Here is a 20,343-nt window from a genome sequence, read left to right as displayed (position 1 = left end):
GAATAAATATTTATCATAAATAAGCAACTCAATCATTGACAAACTTCATTAATGATCAGTAATATCATTAATGAATTTTACTATTGACTAGCATGACCATTGAACAACTTAATTATTAACCAGGCAAAACCAGCTTTAGCCAAACTTTAACATTGACCAACTTAATCAATTGACCAGCATCTTCATTGACCAGCTTCATAAATTGGTAAACTTCATCATTGACTAACTTCATTATTGACCAACTTCATCATTGACCAACTTCACCATTGACCAACTTCATCATTGATCACCATTGGCATTGAACAACTTTATCATCAACCAGCATCATCATTGACCAACTTCATCATTGAACAACTTCACCATTGACTAACTTCATCATCGACCAACTTTATCATCGACCAACTTCATCATTGCCACAATTTATCATTGAACAACTTTATCATTGGTAAACTTCATTACAAACCAACTTCATCATTGACCAGCATCAGTATTTAACAACTTCATCATTGACCAGTATTAGCATTGATCAACTTCCATCATGAACCAACTTTATCATTGACCAACTTCATCATTGACTAACTTCATCATCGACCAACTTTATCATCGACCAACTTCATCATTGCCACAATTTATCATTGAACAACTTTATCATTGGTAAACTTCATTACAAACCAACTTCATCATTGACCAGCATCAGTATTTAACAACTTCATCATTGACCAGTATTAGCATTGATCAACTTCCATCATGAACCAACTTTATCATTGACCAACTTCATCATTGACCAACTTCATCATTGAACAATTCATCATTAACCAGTATCAACTTTTGACTACCATCAACATTGACCAACTTTAATAATGACCAACTTATCATTGACCAACCTCATCATTGACTAGCATCAATATTGACAAACTTCTTCATTGGTAAGAAACAACATTGACCAGCATCATTATTGATCAAAATTATCATTGACCAGCAACATCTCTGAAAAACATCAACATTTAAGAACACATTGCCACCAAGAACTATAAATTATTTTTAAGTTTGAAACACTACTGATTCATTTTGAGCTTTTCTTACAACCGCTTTGATGGGAAGTGTTTCGCGTCTGTGTAAAATAAATCCATGTTAAAGTCCTCTATAGTTCTCTATAATGTTTAGAAAAGCAAAATAAAGATAAGAATAATAATCATTTAAGGGGTTCAGGAATCCGTCTCAGTCTGCTCTGATATTCGTAGGACTCGGGATTTTTTCCTCCCCGTACTTGTACAAAATGTAAAGAACATTTCCAGCTTCTTCCAACAATTTTGTGCATAAATATACATTCTTCTTTTTTTAAAAAACCTAGTGTGCAGAAAAACTTGTACTGCATATATAGTTCAAACCCCCGTCTGGTGTTCAGCATGATTGTAACAAAGAAAAAGCGCGTACAACAACACGTTGGTAGCATGCAGATTTTATTTACTTTACCATAAATTCGTGGTGATTAGTTTTCACGCAGCTATCAGAACAAGGTGAGTTTGTTTATTATTGTTAATTTTTGTTGATGGTTAACGCCCAGTTCTCCCTCTGAAGAAAGGATCGATATTTTAGTAATGATTCTGATTAAAATCATTTTCTGTATATATATATATAGTGTTAATTTTACTTTTCGCGTTCTTTTCCTTTTAAAAAAAGTAAAAGATAAGAGATCTTAATATTCTTTTCTATTTTATAGTTTGAAAACAATAAATAAGTGCTGGATTCTAAGTAGATAAAAAATGGACGAAAATTGCAATGTAGAAAGCCCGAAAAAAATGACGAAACATTCAATCGAACATCTTACGACAGTAACAAAAGAGGGACCAGAAAATCCTCCGTCTAAACGCGTAAATATCAACTGGGACAATGAAAAGAATGCAGGGACACGACGAAAGAGCGGCGAGAAATCGATTTCATACACAGAAATGATTGCAAGAGCAATCTTTGCAACCTCAAAAAACATGTCAACTTTACAAGACATATACGGCTTTCTTGAAGCGAAATATCCTGTACTGCAAAGTCGTGCAAAATCATGGAGAAATAGTGTTCGACATACGTTATCGTTAAACGAATGTTTTACGAAGATTCCACGTGTCAACAATGGTAAATGCTGTTTTTGGTCTGTACATCCAGTGTACTTGCATCGTTTTCAAAATGGCGATTTCCAGAAACAACGAAAAAATGGAATATCAAAATATCATACGTTCAATAGAAGATATCAAGAAACGCCACCCAACTGGCCGAACTTCTACGCAATGGAAAGACGTTATGACGTTGATTCGTCACCAGATGTGTATAAACCTTGGTTCACTCCATATCGCCCCCCAGAGGAGGTACAATATCACCAAATACTACACCATGGTTTTAACATGTCCCCAAACAATATACAACCATCGCCCTATGGATACATGTACCCTCCCCAACCCACATATGCACCTCCATTGCTACGAGCAATACCATCACAGATTGAAAGAAATGGGTATGCAGAAAAGCTATCTCCTCTTCCCGATCAATCGTCGAAGCCTTCATATCCACAATTTAAAGGATTGGAAAATACAGACATGACATTAAGTCGGCAAAATAAAGAGACTAGTAAAACTTTAAAAGATGCGTCATCCTTTAAACTGTTCTCACCATCGGAGAATACAAAAAACTTTACTTGGGACATGAGACATAAGCAGAAGACTGATTTTGAGTTCACACCTTTCAGCCACCACGAAGCGCCATTGTATCAAAATCACTTTTACAGTACATCAATGTCCGGCTTCAGTCACTTGTCACCAAGTACACCACAGTCTGATCCGACATTGCTAAAGCAACAGCGCTATTACAATGCTTCCGCTTCTGAGCTGTCGCATCGAATTTATCTGTCAGCGTCACCAAACAACGGATTTTCAACACCTTGCTTTGATAATTATAAAGACCAGCATTCTGTAAAAAATTAATCATAACAAGAACGTAACTTAGATGGCGCAGAAAAATACCAATTCATCAGTTTTTGTCTGCTCTAAAGATATTTTCTTTTAAATGTTCTATTAATTTAGTGATTTTTATCTGTAAATTTAAATAGTTTTACGTAACCTTGTAAAATAAATAAAGGACTTATGGACAAGATCAACAATGTTATGAACATATCTTCCGGAATAGAACCTATATCATATAACCTTTCTGAGTAGCGGCGATCCAACCCCCGTTCCCTAGTCATTTTGCTTTTTTGATGAATTTAATAGCGGCCACTTCGTAATAACAGCTCTTGTGCCACAAGACCCCAGGGACAAGAATGGTTGCGAGTAGAAACGGGCGAATTCCTGTGGATTTTTCCACCGCCTAGCGACTATTATGACACGTGATTTGGAGTTTTCTAGTATGTTTCTAACGTTGTATTTTTACCATTAAAACAGCCAATCAAATGAATCGCCTTTCGTCTTCCCCCCTTCAACAAGTCAAATAAAAAAACAACAGTTTATTCTACAGTAACTCATCTTGTTTCAAATAGATTACATCTACGAACGAGGCTGAGCATTTTCACAATTGCAAAATAAAATTCTGCTTTTTAATAACTAACCCGATTTAAACATCAGAACTGAAACTTTATTGTCAAAATAAATAAACAAAATAATTTTACCTAGCGAGATAAAAATCGATGATGTGAAAGCTCTGTTACAAAGTTGGATGTGCGTGCTAAAGGATCATGTAAAAACAATACAAGCAACAAAAAAATAAAAGCAGTCCCGGCTCTACTCGAATGAAAAAAAAAAGCGAAAATCGAACAAAACTAAAAACAAAACCGAATACGTTAAGCTAAGATGCGGTGAATGACCTATCGTAAACAAATAACTATGTTAACTTTCTAAATGGAAATATTCCAACATAAACTGGCGGAATATTTTTAACAAATGTTCGATGGATGCTTGATCAAGTGCTGACTCATCATCTTGTAGAGTGTGCCAAACAGTTGGGAACGGGATCGAAATTAAGTGAAGAATAGGAACACCTGAGATAGAATGTAAAAAAAATAAATTATATTCACATCTTTAACATTTAATAATTTCGCGGGCTTTTTCTCCACCAAAAGTTTAATAAATAGCTAGAGTCTATTACTCTCGGATTCTAAAAAGCGTATTATTTTGCTTGATTACTCCAGCCACGACTGGCATCAAAATATCAAACAGAATTTCCGAGTGGTGTATCGTACGTCTCTTTCATAATCCGAATGAAATACAAATGCTAGTTAAGAACGGGAAGGATTGGCGATAATAGAGACATTTTTGTTCAATTTCGGCAGAAAATTGACGAGAGTTTTATTTGGGGATTAGGCAAAATAAGATTTGTGTTGTAGATTTTTTCTTGGCATTTCAAGAAAAAAAAACTACAAAAGGAAAGCACGACAGATAATAGCGAGACAATACTAATGGTATGAACAAGCGATCAAGTTTAATTTTGCGGAATAGTCAATCATAATTTCTGCAAAATTGACAAACGCATGAGTTGTGTAAAAATTTTGCGTATCCATCTTCAATCAACATTTACCTTTTTCTAGGAAGGGTATATGGTCATCCTCCACAAACAATGGTCGGTTTGGTGCTCCAGGAAAATACGGTGTCTGGTTATCAATTATACCAGACTTGTGTAGCTTGGATTCTAAAATAAAATAGAATTTAATGAAAATAAAACACGGAACGGCTCGCATCTTAATTTCAATTCGGACATGATTTTAAAGTAGACGTAATCTACTTTCAACCAATGGCAGCTTGTAATAAAAGATATATTCTCAAGTTGGAAGAAAGGTGAAGCTTGACACGTAATAACCTCCTGCGTAAAAAATTCTTTGCTAAAAACAGCAAAGCAACTGGAAGTTTAAGAGACATCGAATAAAGCTTGAACGGCTACAAATTAAACAATATATTTGGATGTTAATAACTTGAGAAAGAGTTTAAGAAGCTACCTATGCGTTGTAAACTTTGATACAAATATGACGTTGCTGGATAGAGGTCAAGAAATTGTGGATTTTGCGCACCAATTAAATCGAACAACACAAACGCATCCTAAAATAGATTGTTTAATAACTGTTAATGTTGATCAGCGGTGTTTAAAATAAAAGTTTAAATATTGTAATAGTATTATTGTAAGCCAGCATACAGCATCTAAAGATGAGTATTTTCCACTCAATATGAACTCCCTATTTTTTTTTCCTGATTAATCCTGACATTTTCTGTCATTTTGCGACTACAAGATCCTGACAATTCCTAGATTTTTTTAAGTTATACAGACTGAAAAACATTTTAAAGAACAGTTCTTAAATGTAATTAAATTAATCCTTGCTAATATTTTTAAAAAAATGAAAATAGTGTTTTAACTAGCCACTTACAGTCAAAATTTTTGACATTCTCCTGACAATTAAAAGAAATTGCTGATATTCTGACTTTCTCTGACATTTTGACCATATCCCCGACAATTCCTAATTTTTTTGACAGGGAGTACACCCTGATTTTCAGAACAGCAGTACCAGGAAATATAAATTAATGACAATTCCAATACAACAGAACTTAAATAAGGAGAAGTTAACGCTCTTTCAAAATCTATCTTAGATGGCTCGTTCTCCAAAGCGAACATCCATTTTGTGCTGCAGAAGCAAGACAAAGTAAAAATACGGTAAATAGCTACACTAACCAGTGCATCTAACGCAGTAACTGAGTTGTCTGCGAGTGATCTTTTATGATGTGGATCTTGTGCAAGTTTTTCAGATAAATGTCGAGCTCCGTATATAGAATCATTTTTAGTCCACTGCACAAATGCTTCCTCGCCATCCAAGAATAGCAACATTGGAGTGACGTCATTCTTAATCTAAACGAATAAAAAAACTATATTCCAATGCTCGCCGTATGTGTATTGGTCTGTGAGTCAAAATGGTAACTGCTAGTAGCGACGGGCGAACTCCCGTTGATTTTCTCAAAGGCTAACGACAAGCTCTTCACTAGTTTTGAAAAGCTTAAACAGGAGAAACAAATTATCTACCTTTTCTCTTTTGTCTGATTGCATTTTTAAAAGCTTCGCAAAATCTAACAACATTGCACATGGTACAGCGGAGTCTGTTGCTGCAATGAAGTATTTTCCATTTTCAGGAGTGAGTAATTTTGAATCATAGTGTGCAGCTAGGGCCAGCCTTCTTTCTGCTTGTGGGTATAATGTTGCAATAATGTTGGTGAACTTTTTAGTGCCAATAGGTGTTTCACTTTCAAATTCATCTAATTCTACTGTCCATCCAAGGTCTTTTAAGGTCTTTGTTATAAACTAAATACAAAAAAATTCACCTTTATAATGCCAAGAAAAGTGAGTAGGTTTTCCACGCATTATGATTTTTTTAATATGTGCATTGATTCTATACTTAAGCGGGTTTCTGCTTTTTTCCATAATCCATTATTGAAATGGAGAGATTGACAAACACTATTTGTCAATCCCTCAATAATAAACTTGTCAATGTATTTGATTAGTTTAAATTTATTATATTTTTCGTTATGGTACGCATGATTTATCGTGGCGAAATAAAACGCACTACGCATTATGTTTACAAGGCTATGACCTGAAACAGATGATGAATTTTTCACGGCCGAAAAGCGTTAAAGGAGGATTTTCACGAATTAGCCGGCGAAATACCCCCCCCCCCCCCCCCCCACCCTTTAAGTGTATCAAAACATAGTATCAAAATAGCATATTAGCTAAAAGTTTATGTCGCGATTGACCATTTTTTCCTACGTTCGCAGAACTTGCGATTTGCTCTGAAAAAGTGAATTAAAAATTGCAAAATTAAGTTTCAAATAAATTTCTTCCCGCAAACATTTCAAAGAAATTTATTTTTACATAAAAGTTTTTATATTCAGAGCATATTCTACGCCCTATTTTCACCCCTTCTTTTCTCTTTAATAATAGCCATTGTCTGTTTGTGTGTCCGCGAAAGGCGCGTCCTGTTACGGAAACACGAAATGCGATATATATAAAGAACGGGCGACTCCGTGGATTTTTCCACGGGTTAACGATTTTATGACTGTGTTACAAACACGAAATAGCAAATGCGTTATATAGAGGAAGGACAAACTTATTAATTTATTTAATTTTGGCACGTATCTTAAGGGAATTATTTTTAGTGAGAAAGTTAAATTTTAAGTTTTAAGTTTGAAAAAAAATTATTTTTTTGTGTTGGTAAGTCTTGAATTAAAAAAGAATTAAATTTCGCGAATTTTTGCGAAAAAAGAATTTGATGATATTGTTTTCAATTTATACTGGTTTTCACGGACTTCCATGTAGAAAATAAAAAATACTGAAGTTATAATAACGTTTGCAGTATATGTTGTTATAGGTATATCGAAAAAAATTAGTTTAAATCATTTTTAAAAAAATCCACATTTTGAGGGAATTAATTTTTTTGCGAATAGCAAGTTTTACAATAATTTCGAGGGCAAAATCGCTAAATTAAATTAAATTTAATTTCCTTAGGGTACGATGTTCACGATCTAAAAAGTTAATGGTTAAATCAAAATCTAATTGTTTTTTTTCTTTTGAAATAAGTTTCCCATGATATTCTGCACACAATTTTATGAACAAAAATAATTTTGCAGGTATAGTCCAGTAGAATTTGACCAAAATTTTGGTCAACCTAGAAAAAATTTATATAAAGACATATTATATATCGTTAGAAAGATAATTTTATTGGCTTTCTCATGATGGGTTGTGTCACATTTTTACCCTTGGGCAAAAAAAGTTATGAACGAAAGAGTGAAGGGTGGTAGAAAGTAAAAATTTCCAAAATTTTATAACATAAATTTTAAAGATTTTTTTATAACTCAAGATTGGAACATTCCCATGCCTTAAAACTTTGCAAAACGTTTGGCACTATGATTATAAGTCCAAATGTATATAAAAATACAAAAAAATCATTACATATTGCTGATGTCAGCAAAATTCCTCTTCGATTGCAATCCCCAAATAACATATGGAGAAAAGGTGGTTCAATAATTTAATATTAATGATGAAACTGCAGAACCTTTTTTGAATGTAAAATACATCAATTATTTATTAAATATAGCTAGTGCACAGGTACCAGCATAACTCATTCTGTTTTACCTTTTCAAAGTATACAAACATTTTTTCGAAAAACATATAAGATGTGTAATGTGAAAATTTCGCCTATGTTGAAGCACTGTTGTGATTTCTACATTGTTATTCATCTTTTATATTTCTTTCCTTTTTTCATTTTAGTGTAAATGAATTGATAATTTAATGTGATGGACGATTGTGCAGTGTTATGTGTGTTATGTAGTGAAGGAGAAAAGGAAGGAGATTTATTAAATCAAGTTAGCAGATATTGGAACCCAGAGAAAGGAACTGAACATCCATTGAATACACTTATCACGCAAGCTACTAAATGTGAATTATCAGAACTATCTTCCAAGCTTACTAATTACAAGGAAAACAACACAAGAACATACGTTCATAATAGTTGTCGAACAAAGCTAAAAAATCGAGCACGGGGAAGTAGACGAAAATCATCAACTGAGGAACAACCTTCTTCAAGCAAACGAGTATGTGGAGGTATATTTGACTTTAAGACACAATGTTTTTATTGCGAAAAGATATGTAAACTTGATAGAAAACACCCGGATCGAAATAAATTTATCGAAGTTCGAACAATTTCGTCAAATTTACATAAGGAAACACTTGACATATGCAAAACACGTAGCGATGAAATTGCTAGGGCCTTAAAAACACGATTGTTATCTGTCAGTGATCTAGTAGCAGCTGAAGCAAGATACCACGTAGCATGCAGAACAAATTTCAGCAACGTAACATCTGAAAATAAAACATCTGGTCGTCCCATTTCTTCAACGAAGATGGAACTGTTTGAGCAAGCATGTATAAAATTTCTTGAAAACGACATAGAGTTATATTCTGTTTCTGAGTTTCACAACATGATGTCCACGCTAGGAGATGATGTATATACCATTAAAATGACTCAAGTGAAATTAAAAGAAAGATATAAGGAGACGTTACAGCTTGTTACAAGAGAAGGCAAGAGTAATATTATATTATTACACAGGGCGGCAGAATTCCTTAGTGAAAAGTGGTATGCGGAACGCAAGAAAGATATTAAGGATGAAAGTGAACGTATCGTAAGAACAGCAGCATTATTGATAAAGGAAGCCATTAAGAATTATGATCTCGACTCAGCTAACTATCCATCAAGCAAAGATATAAAAACATCATCAAATGTAATACCAAGTATCTTGACAATTTTTTTGCATGGACTTTTCTCATCTTCCATAAAAGAAAAGACGTTAGCACAGGCAATAGTTGCAGCAACAAGACCAAGAAGTATAATGCCAATTCAATTTGGGCTTGCAGTTTGTACGGACAATAAGATCGGATCAAAATGGTTGAATATATTACTTTCAAAGTTGGGTTTGGCTGTCAGCTATGACGAGGTATATCCATATTTTAGCACTTTTCACAATTTGTAAGAATAGAGTGGGGACGGAACAACCGAAACCAGACAAATAAAAGACCTGTTATTTGTTGTTACATAATAATAAATATAGAAAAGCCAATCTGAAATGTAAAAGTATTTACTATAGGGTATAGGGTGAGAAAGCTCTTCCTGCTAGGCGCATCATCAGGTTAAAGATCTCTATTTGCACAATTTCTTATGTAGAGAAAATTTAAACATTTTTGTTGTATAATGATCTGGTTTTAGGTTGTACGATTCAAGCAGAATGTAATCAAGCACGATACGACAGCTCAACGAAGGATGTAACTCATCAAAAAAGGGCTGGTTCAATATCCCAAAGAATTGATGTCAGAGGCGATAATCCATGCCCAGCAAATCGAACAGCATTCTTTGGTAACTATGTGAATAAGAAGAAATTCGTCAAGACGTTAGCCGCCCATTTGGAAAACAAATTCAAGGTGATTCAATGTCCAAGTGATGCAGACACCACCATCGTTAAGGAATCGCTTTTGGTTGCGAAAGAATCATCAGTAATTATCTTTGCTGATGACACTGATATCCTGTGTCTTCTGGTTCATCATGTTGCAAAAGATAAATCACTGAAAGAAATTAGCCTAACCGATATGACGCGAAAGAAAGGTCAACCAAAGGAATATCTCAAAGTTTCCGATGTTCTCGAGAAGTTTAGTGTGACAGAGTTGCCTGAAATTTTGTTATTCGCTCATGCTTTTACAGGGTGCGATACGACATCAGCGATCCACATGTTTGGAAAGACAACGATATTTAAGAAATTGGAAGAATCACCAGCACTCATGTCTATAGCTCGTACATTCTACGAAGAAGCTTCTCCTGCAGATATTGGAGCATTTACCATCCGTTTTTTCGAACTGCTTCATTCTCCATGTGATTCTGTTTCAGTCATTCGAAAAACAAAATACGAGCAAATGGTTCTGTCAAACCGTTCTACCATCGACCCATCACTTCTACCACCATCACCAAGAGCAGCCTACTATCACGGTTTGAGAGTTTATCACCAGGTTCAAGTGTGGCGGTATCTTCAAGACGTTGACTTTATGCCTTTCCAGTGGGGTTTTCATTCTCAAGGACAATCTATTGTCCCAATTATGACAGATGAAGAAGCAGGCCCTTCAGACCTTTTACAGGTAATTCGATGTGGTTGTAAGGGAGAATGCGATTCCAATCGGTGCACATGTCGGAAAGCTGGTTTGAGTTGCACCTCATCATGTAAAGAATGTCACGGGTCATCATGTTCGAATGTTCAGAATGATAACGTTGATGATTGTGGTGATAACTTTGATGATGATTTTGAAGATAGACACTTCATGGACGCTTTTGTGAATTAGTTTTTCATATCATTAAGATGTTTTATGACGCTATTTTTTATTATATTAAATTTTGATGTGATGTTTACAATTGGGAGTTATTATATCAAAATGACTGATGATAGCCTTCAGTAGTACTTGCGTGGATTTTTTTCATAATCACTGCTTTACAGTACTTCAGTTTCGTGCCAATGATATTAGTTTTTTCAAGTCTCTCAGTATAATATTGATGAAACTTACTTATTTACTTTGAAGATACCCAATTTCTATATGTCATAACAATCCCCTAAATAATCTTTGAAAATAAGAGTATATATCCTTCGATGAAAATTCCTGAAATATTTTTGCTGATGTCAGCATAAATTTGTTATGTGTTAAAGTTTGGCCTTTTATCTGAATTAACTTCAAATTTCAAAGGTTTATGTATGCCCCATTCTCGAATTATTAAAAAAAAATTCGAAATAAATGGTTTCGATTTTTCGGAAATTTTCAGTTTCTACCACCCTTTACTCTTTCGTTCATAACTTTTTTTGCCCAAGGGTAAAAATGTGACACAACCCACCATGAGAAAGCCAATAAAATTATCTTTCTAACGATATATAATATGTCTTTATATAATTTTTTTCTAGGTTGACCCAAAATTCTACTGGACTAGTACTGAACTCATGTAATGCAAAAGAACAACACAGTCATGATAATTCATAAAAGCAACTCTATATAGCGCGAAGAAAAAGAAATGGTACGGACCACTTGACGCCTAATAATTTTGGCATTTTTGTCATTCAACTCTATGGAAAATCCCCAAAGCAGCGACATCTGTCACAACTATGCCATGTAAACATTATTCACCCTAACTCTATGTTACTAAAGCAAGAAACTATTAAGCGAAGCAAAATTTATACAACTAAGAAATACATAGGTATTAGTGAGTGTTTTTTGCTCAAGCTTCAAGAAGGAAAAAAATGTGAATGATTTTTTAAACTTCTTTTAAAACAGATTTAAGACTACCTTAATAATATATATATAAATAAGAAATGTATTACTCATCAAGATCTTTTCCTATTCATTGTTGTGAAATCGATAAAGGCTAACTTATTAATATTCTCTATTTTTAGTACTTAGTTCAGTTGGCTGGTTGTGTTTTTGTGTTTATCCTTGTGTAGTTTAACCTGTGTTCTGTATCCTGCTTTCACTAGAATACGATTGACAACATAACAAGTCAATGAAAGTTATTTACATTTTTTAATTATTTTACATTAGCTTTTTTTAACAAAAATACTTGCATACAATGTGAATTTATTTTCGTTTTACTAACAATTTTAATACCATTTTTAAGGCATATTAAATAAAACATTTTACTTTACAGATGATAATATTAGTGAATGCAGGGAAAAACGTTAAAACACGAAACTTATATCACAATCTACACATTTGTTCAGGATGTATGGCAAATTACAATTTTTATCAGCAATGATATCTTCTTAAAGATATTGTTTTATCATATTGGTTATCATGATATAGCCAAAAAAATAGCTGAAATGAAAGTGATATGATAAAGATTAGCCCTACTCATGAAAATAATCCTTGCCCAACCTAGCAACACCAAGAATGAAGAAACAAAACCCAACAAAAGGCTATTTACATAATATATATATTTAGATTTTTTTATTTTTACTTAACTTTTATTTTACTTTTTATTTTAGTTTATTAGAGCTAATGGGTAGTTGCTAGTTCAGGGCAATATCCAGCATGCCATGTCAAATACCAACGTACTTAAAAATATCCAATAAAAAATTATATACAATTTAATCTCTCAAAACTTGCTGAAAAATTTGTTGGGATAGAGTAAGCTAACAAAGAGAAAAGATATATAGAAAGAGAAAACAAGTAACAAAAATGTTTGCTAAAATAAGAGAGAGAGAGACTCAAGTTTAAAATGAAAAGAGTGTACTGTTGTCACAGAGTATCAAGGCTTCAAAAAAAAATTTTAACAGTGAAAAGTAGTAACTTCAGACAACACTATCACTCTTGCACACTGTAAACTTTATTTGTTTCATTATTTACAATAATAGAGCAAAAACAATATTGGAAATACATTTCGTAGTTTCAAAATTTCAAACAAGTTATTGCACATACCTCTTTAACTGCATGATGACCAATTGTACCAGGAACTCGCACTCGGAGCAGGGGCTTCAGATACGTAGAATAAAACGTTGAGTAGTCATTTAGATTTGCCAAACGTTTGGCAGCTTTTTGACTTAGAATTTTAAGTTTGTGCAGCTTCTTAAAGAAAAAAGAAAAGTACTTTAAAAACCAAAAATTAAAACGCACACAATATATAAGAAATAAACTTTAACAAATATATATATAGTAAACATAAGTTATTATCTGTCATTTTAGAAAAAGAAGATGAAAAGGAGAGGATATTTTTTTTAAATTTTATAGTTTTTTCTGTTTTTTTGTAAATCCCAAATGATTTCGTTAGCTTGAGTTCCATAAAGTACTGTCATTACTTAGTCCTTACTAGTGAGTAAATAAAATATTATGATCCCCAATGAAACAATATAAACCAATTAAACACAAAGGTAAATTTAAAAAAATGATGATAGTGATGTATCAAAAAAAACACATCCACTTTGCCTGTTACAGACAAGCGGACACACTTATTGTTTCAATGTAAAAAATAATTGTAATAATAACTCTACACGAACAAACTTTCAACAAATTTATTTGTGAAACCAATGCAGTATATCTGCCATTTTTTGTCAAAGTTATGTGAAGACCCTTTGGGATACAAGGCTTGATGGTCTGCTGATAATAAACAGGCATATTTAGCCCATGCAAATCTTTTTCATGGCCAAAAAATGTTCACATAAACTCTGCATTTTTCTGACTTTGGTAAGTTCGTGTAGGGTGTTAAAATAAAACATCAGTGCTTTATGCTGCAATTAAAAGTATATATGTTTAATTTTTAAAATGGATGCTGGCTTTTTCGGATTTTTTTTAAATGCTGAGCATGCCCCAAAAGCCCCCATAAAAAGTCAGCACCCTCATTCTATCTGTAGCTAGCTAGCCAGCTAAGTACAAATACCCTTAACACATAATTTGTTATTCTGTAAAATAAATCTCTGAGAAAATTTGTGTGAATAAAATATATATATTATATAGGAAAAAACAACAACCCTTTTCAGCAAGAAGTTTTCCTTGCTTTCTTCTACATCATCGTCTCCTTTGTTTTTGGCCTTTTCTTCTTTACAAAAAGCAGTCAGTAACATACATGATACGAGGACGGTGACAAAAACAAGTGACGCTTTCATTACTAATGCTAAAAACAAACTTTGATCAGAGAGTGTCGTGCTCTAAAAGAGCAGAAAATAACTTTAGCTATAAGATATTGTTCACAGTTTCTTCATAATTTCATTTCTTCAACCAATTTCTTCCTTTTATTTATAAGGTTGATTTATCTATAAAAGATATAATTTCTTTTAAAAATATTGTATACACATCGGATATTAATTGTGTTAAAAGTTGTAGCTTTACTTATTCAAACATTGCCACCTGCGCAAAGTTTGGCATTTCTGGTTTTTTAGAAATTTAAAAAAATAACACAAAACCCGCCATTTTGAAAAACATATGTTTACATGTTGTGTGTATTCCGAAGAATTACCCTAGTTTCCAGTCTCTTTATCAATTTTATCGGCCGTCCTTGTCCCCCACGCTATTTATTTTTTGGCGACAACCTCAAGCCACCCTCGTTCTAAGGATATAGGTAATAACCTATTTACATCATCACAACCTTTATTTTATATCAAATACATGACGTCAAGCATTAATTAGCATAATTATTAAAACTTCAAAAATGAAGATTTTTCAAAGATTCACAGACAGCTTTCAAGCTCTTTCATATGACTCCATTTTATTCCCGCGGAGGAGGTACACTTTAATGAGAAGGCGTAGTCACAGTTTTTTAATTAGAGCGGTACGATTTTAAAGTAATGGGTTTTTTTATGTGTTCACTAAGGAGGCCCTACCAATATTGAAGCCCATTGACTTAAAAGCTCTTGAACTAATTTTTGTAATAAGTTTTTTTATATCGAAGCCGGCACAGTCCAAGTAAGTGATAACGACTTTACAGGGATGAGGATGCGGGTATTGCTTATTGCTAAAATTGCTATTTAAAACAACTCAGACCAATTTTACAATTTTTAGTCAAATGAGGAGCATTTGGAAGAATGTGTATATAGCACTCGAATTTTAGTGTATAAAAATGAAATATATTATACATAGCCATTTTGGACATAGCCTGTGAATATATTTTTCTACAAAGAAAAAATAACATTACTACAAAGCAATTTAAAACAACTACTAATTTATATAGGCAACACCAACTGAATCCTGTTTATCATGTGTTGACTCCCTATTCATAAGTCTTAACAATATACTGACAGTGCATAATGTAACAGCATTGACAGGAAACGCCCTCACGACAGTGGGTAGTAAACCTCTTGTAAAACCTTGAATACCTTCGCTACGATAACATGTACGTATACAGTCCATATAATTCTTGTACCTTCCATGCGGGAGAAAGCCCTCCGCTTGTATTTTGGATTTAATCACATCAATGGGAAGCACAAACGCCCATGATAAGGCTCCAGCGAGACCACCCGCCAGCAACAGCTGATGTACTTTGACTTCGTCTGCATTACCACTGTGAGGAGTAAAGAGATGACAGAAGTATGCGTAAATGTAGAAGTATGCTCCACAGCCTGGACAATCTCTTGCCAAGGTAACCCAATTTCCACGAAAACAACCTCGAATACCGTCCGTTTTGTAGAGATGACTAAACACACTAAAAGTACCTTTCAATTTTAATTCTCTTCGTGATTTCACTTTCTGTCCAACACCTTGAACTTGCAGTTGTATTTTAGCAAGTTCAATCGTGTTTGAAAGTATAGATTGTACTGCGCCTGTTATGCACCCTGCTTTAAATTGACTAACTAAATCTGATCCGAAATACTTGATAATATTGTGTTGCACTCCAAACAAAAAAGCATTTTGGATGGACAAACCAACAAGTGGAGGTGTTAAACCTTTGTAAAATCCTGTCACCTAAAACAAAACAAAAATTGTGGAATGTTTATAGTCGTCTAAAACCATAAATTATTTTGTAGGAACAACCAATAAATATTTGCGCTCTAAAATAGAGTCAATATTATCTTCAGGAAGTGCCAAACTTACTAAATATCTGTGGAATAAGTGGAAACAAGATCGGTTTCCATTACATAAAAAGTCTTCAGCAGCTGTTGTACAGCAGTCACCGTTACGACATTATTGGAAACACATGTACAACAAAGCAACGCAAGAGATGCTGCACGACAAATACTGAACAAATCGACGTTAAGAGAAAGAAAAAGAGCAAACAAACAAACAAACAAACAAACAAACAAACAACAATAATAATAATAATAATAATAACAAGTGTCTTTTCTTGTAAACATCTTGGCTTTACGAGTCTACGAAGTGTTTTCTGATTAAAATATTTTAAGGATAGTTTAGTGTAATGAACTTCTCATCAAAAATAAGAAAAAAAGCGTAGAAAACGGTACGCCAGTTGCGCGACGTTATGGCTATTTCGATATCACTCAGCAGCCGTGTGCATTGACAGTGTATTAATTTAAGAAAATTTCAATTACAATCCATAGATTACACAGAGCGGTTTAAGTGCCTGCTATAATCGGATGTAATTTTGTTTGTTTTTATTTTCGATTTCTTACAAACGGTGTTAAGTGTTGGTAAGTAACTAGCTGTTTGTCCGCTGTAAAAATTATTTAAAAAAGAAATATTCTTTTACTGTCCGTCCTTCAATATCAGCCGTAGTGTTCGCATCAGGGAGTTTCCTTTTTAGAGAAGTTGCGTTGCGAGAGCTTAGTTAAGAAACTTTCCGTGACAAGTCAATTTAAATGTCCTTGTTATAGAGTTGGCATGTTTTAAGAGTTCTCATTGTAGATTTTCTTAGCGCAGTGGGAGTGTTCTATACGTTATGTGTCATGTGACGTTGCGATAAGGAACTAAGTGGTTTTAAAGGGAAGAAAAAGAGAAAAGTTAACAATTCATTCTTGTTCACACTTCTAACAAGAAAATTAAAAGAAGAATTTGATCCCATCGAAAACAAGAAGAAGGAGGAAAATGGGTGCGTTTTATGACGTCAATGAGTTCAAAACTTAGTAATAAAATTATTAACATGCATAAATAAAACATGTCAAACAGATGTCTCTATCCCAGGGCAATTTGCCTTTTTAATAAATTGAGTTTCCATAGTGTTCCATGCATCAGATACTGCGTAGGAAATGGTTCAAACCATAGTATATGATGAAAACTTGTCAAAAGCATTTTGCGTTCAGACATGGTTATTCGTCCTTTGACCTGAATACGAAGGAACACATTAAGACTGCAAAGTTTTCCTGAATTAAAAAGCCAGGATCAACAGGTACTTTATCACATTCCAAGAGATAAAAGAATCCACTCAAACTCTTTACTACCTCTTTCCCGCTTTTGTAACTTGACAAGACTTTAACGTGATATCCTACCAATAAACACACTCAGCAGTTGGGAATGTGTGGTGGTTAAGTATAAAAATCATCTTCTAATATTGTTACACATTAAAAATAAGGAGACATGATTGTATTACAACTTGAAGGATAGATTAAGAAAGCGAGATAAATCTTGTCGTTAATTGAGAATTATCATACACTCCTTTTGTATTTAACTTAGGTGGCAGGGCCGACGAAACCTTAAGGAGAGGTGCTGGGGCCATGGTCTCCTGATGTTTTTCTGAGATAGCTTTAAAAACACTTTTTTTTCCATTTTAAAATAGAAATTTTTAGAATAAGATTAGAATTTTAGCAAATCTGGAGGTCTTAACTTTCAAATATTTTTGCAACACAGTAACAACTTTAGTCAATAGATTAACCCCCCTCCTGCGCTTTTACCGCTCTATACTTTTACCGCCCTGCAGCTTTAAAATAAATTCGTCAGTGCTAGGTAGTGAAGGTTGACGTAAAAAAAGTTTTCTTTTTAACTGTGTAGAAATTCATAACACATTTTCAGTCAGTATCTGGGTAAGAATTTGCAAATGGAAACAAGAAAAATTGAGCATCTTAAATTTTTTTTGAAAAGAAATTAACTATTTCGAAAGCCGTGCAGAAATACAAAACTTTTTGGTAGAATACTTACACCTTCCTTTTGTATAATTTTTACTACGCAATCAACTATTCCTTTGTATTGAATATTTGATGTCAGACCAATCTTTTGAGTTTGCAGCCTAACCTGGTGAAACAAAACAACAAATTTAAATTAATAAGAAGAGATGAAAAGACAAGAAGAACACAAAACAAACAACAACAACTTCCCCCTACTTTTACTGTATCGAAGGGATGCCCAACGGCTATACCAACACCACCTAAACAAACAAAGTTAGGTTAGCTTATAAACTTTATTTAAAGAAATGAAGTCATGATTATATGCCATATATACCTCCTACACAACCCGCAAAAAAACTTTCCATATTTTTTTCGATTGTAATTAATTCTCTCTGCTAAAAGGGAATATGTATTTCTTATTATTAAAGATAACAAAATAAACAAAAACAATATAACATAGAAAAACATAGAAAAATAAAAACAAACTTGCATACTCCTTTTTCTACACTGTTAAAAAGTCTCATATTTCAATCACTACCGGTCGATAAAAACAATTAACAATCTACCAACGTCAATCAAAACACCTCGCCTATTAACAAAGAACGATAAGGCGCAGCATAAAAGCAAAAGTCCATTTTAATCGCAAAAGCACGGCGCATTTAGAACTACGCCGTCGTTCGTCTAAGTAGCACAATGTCCACTGGAAACAGAAATGCTCGCAAGACTCAAAATGTCGGTGATTTAAGCAAATTTATTATACACAGCAGTGCTTAGAGCGCTTTTAAAAAAAATAAAAATGATATTAAATTTTAAAACGATCAGCACGCGAAAAAGTTGCCTTAATTATTGCACAATATTGAGCACTTTAATACAAGCACCTTGAACTTATGTGCAAAAAGATATAAATATTGTGCAGCAATATAATTCGTTTTTTTTTTTTTTTTGGTTTCACAGAGTTAAAGAATAATACTATAAAACAGTGAAAAAACTACACCGAGGTATTAAAAAAAATCCATTTCAATAAAAAAAATAGTAAGGATGATCCTACCTGAACGCTTTTAAAAATTGAAACCAAAGCGGTCCCGTTGTATTTATTCAAAAATTGATCTCTTTCACAACAGCCGTATTCTGTCTATTTGTGTGCGAGAAAGAATATCGTGTTACAGCGAAGATGGTGTAGTTGTAGCGCATTCGGTTTGTAAAGGTTTCAGTTCGGGTCGCCACTCCGGCGCACTTTAAATGTAGTGTTGTCAGCCTATTTGGTGCAATCTACTAATCGGCTTGTCTCTCAGGCAAGCAAAAAATATCGTGTTACATCTATGTCTATATCTATAGCGGTAATGTGACATAATTACAGTCGGAGGAAAGAAGAGCCAGCGGTTAGGATGGTATATATTGGCGAGTTTTTACAAAAGCCTTTGTTTAATCTAAAAATCTTCTTATAAAAAAACCATGGGGAATTAACTTTTATTGTTCCCTTAAATGCAATAAACGGATAAATTAACACAGCGTTGTCTATTTCGTTAAAAAAAGTTTAATTATTCGCGCCTTTTTAAAAAACATTAACCAAAAGTGATTTATGATAAGAAGAACAATAAATTGACGTAAGTGGATTTTTTGTTTGGTTCACTATTTTATTTCGACAAAAATCAAATTATTTTGATATATTTGAATAAAATATTTCGTAAATTTATATTTTTTTAAACGAATTTTAATTGAAACTGGGTGCGCTTATGTTTTTCTAAAATTGTTAGGACTGAAAAATCGTTAAAAGCTTAAGAAAATGTCAAATTTAGCTTCTTAAAAGCTATGTACAAGACTCTCTTTCTTTATTACGCCAATTATGTTATAAATATAAACGTAACGAAAAGACGACATGACGCTACCTTGATTTTTTTTGTGATTTATCCTAAGTTCAACAATTCGGTTAAAGCTCAGTTTGCATGTGTTCCTAAATTTTGACCAAATGTCAGCCCAAGTTTTCTGATAACTAGGCTATAATAAAAAGAACAACGACCCTCAAATTCTGCTTCGTTCTCAAGTTCAGAAGTTTTTTGAAACGTTATTTGGAAAGAACATCAGCGCAGAGACAAAAGCATGGTCAATAAAAATATCGCTGGTGGTCAGATAAAGAAAATGGTCATTTATCAAAAATGTGATCACTTTTTGTCCCCTTATTTTACTGATGAAGTAATTTTACAGAAGATACACGAAATACCGAGGTCTGTAATAATAGCCATGCTAAAATGCGCACGAAATTTCCAAGCTAAAAATAACA

General features: G+C 33.4%; 3 protein-coding genes across 5 annotated transcripts; 1 reads left to right on the top strand and 2 right to left on the bottom strand.

The window, feature by feature from the left end:
• Nucleotides 1-1,457: 1,457 nt before the first annotated feature.
• LOC130656431 (forkhead box protein D2-like) lies at nt 1,458-3,252 on the top strand. Its single transcript, XM_057459280.1, has 2 exons — nt 1,458-1,517; nt 1,721-3,252. Exon 2 carries the CDS (start codon nt 1,764-1,766, stop codon nt 2,967-2,969), a length of 1,206 nt encoding a protein of 401 aa, XP_057315263.1. The 5' UTR covers nt 1,458-1,517; nt 1,721-1,763; the 3' UTR covers nt 2,970-3,252.
• A 234-nt stretch (nt 3,253-3,486) lies between these two features.
• Nucleotides 3,487-14,344, bottom strand: LOC130656432 (glutaminyl-peptide cyclotransferase-like). Of its 2 annotated transcripts, none has more exons than XM_057459282.1 (7): nt 14,049-14,344; nt 13,003-13,146; nt 6,040-6,315; nt 5,695-5,868; nt 4,970-5,069; nt 4,555-4,665; nt 3,487-4,018 (listed from the first exon to the last, which is right to left on the bottom strand). In XM_057459282.1, the coding sequence occupies exons 1-7, from the start codon at nt 14,181-14,183 to the stop codon at nt 3,867-3,869; spliced, it is 1,092 nt and encodes a 363-aa protein (XP_057315265.1). In that variant the 5' UTR covers nt 14,184-14,344; the 3' UTR covers nt 3,487-3,866. The 2 variants fall into 2 exon arrangements, with proteins under 2 accessions (XP_057315265.1, XP_057315264.1); XM_057459281.1 differs by having other exon boundaries at nt 13,003-13,149; nt 14,049-14,343.
• An 810-nt stretch (nt 14,345-15,154) lies between these two features.
• LOC130656434 (mitochondrial basic amino acids transporter-like) lies at nt 15,155-19,885 on the bottom strand. Of its 2 annotated transcripts, none has more exons than XM_057459284.1 (5): nt 19,114-19,885; nt 18,400-18,460; nt 18,282-18,325; nt 18,100-18,192; nt 15,155-15,975 (listed from the first exon to the last, which is right to left on the bottom strand). In XM_057459284.1, exons 2-5 carry the CDS (start codon nt 18,428-18,430, stop codon nt 15,232-15,234), a joined length of 912 nt encoding a protein of 303 aa, XP_057315267.1. In that variant the 5' UTR covers nt 18,431-18,460; nt 19,114-19,885; the 3' UTR covers nt 15,155-15,231. The 2 variants fall into 2 exon arrangements, with proteins under 2 accessions (XP_057315267.1, XP_057315266.1); XM_057459283.1 differs by lacking the exon at nt 19,114-19,885 and adding an exon at nt 18,560-18,655.
• Between the last annotated feature and the right edge of the window lie 458 nt (nt 19,886-20,343).

Source organism: Hydractinia symbiolongicarpus, chromosome 9 (assembly GCF_029227915.1).
Source record: "Hydractinia symbiolongicarpus strain clone_291-10 chromosome 9, HSymV2.1, whole genome shotgun sequence".
In the NCBI taxonomy this organism is placed as follows: domain Eukaryota; kingdom Metazoa; phylum Cnidaria; class Hydrozoa; order Anthoathecata; family Hydractiniidae; genus Hydractinia; species Hydractinia symbiolongicarpus.
The sequence above is the reverse complement of the archived record's forward strand: the minus strand, read 5'-3'. Positions and strand labels throughout refer to the sequence as shown.

Bases quoted from the DNA above. Each gene is read 5' to 3' on its own strand.
- LOC130656431 (XM_057459280.1), top strand. From the start codon at position 1,764: ATGGACGAAAATTGCAATGTAGAAAGCCCGAAAAAAATGACGAAACAT.
- LOC130656432 (XM_057459281.1), bottom strand. From the start codon at position 14,183: ATGAAAGCGTCACTTGTTTTTGTCACCGTCCTCGTATCATGTATGTTA. The intron at 13,150-14,048 runs GTTGTTGTTTTT...TTTTTCTTTAAG, and splicing joins AAAACTTCTTGCTGAAAAGG to AAGCTGCACAAACTTAAAAT. The intron at 4,666-4,969 runs GTAGCTTCTTAA...ATTTTATTTTAG, and splicing joins TCAAAGTTTACAACGCATAG to AATCCAAGCTACACAAGTCT.
- LOC130656434 (XM_057459283.1), bottom strand. From the start codon at position 18,589: ATGAGACTTTTTAACAGTGTAGAAAAAGGA. The intron at 18,461-18,559 runs GTATGCAAGTTT...ATTCCCTTTTAG, and splicing joins TTAACAGTGTAGAAAAAGGA to CAGAGAGAATTAATTACAAT. The intron at 18,326-18,399 runs GTATATATGGCA...TTGTTTGTTTAG, and splicing joins TTTTGCGGGTTGTGTAGGAG to GTGGTGTTGGTATAGCCGTT.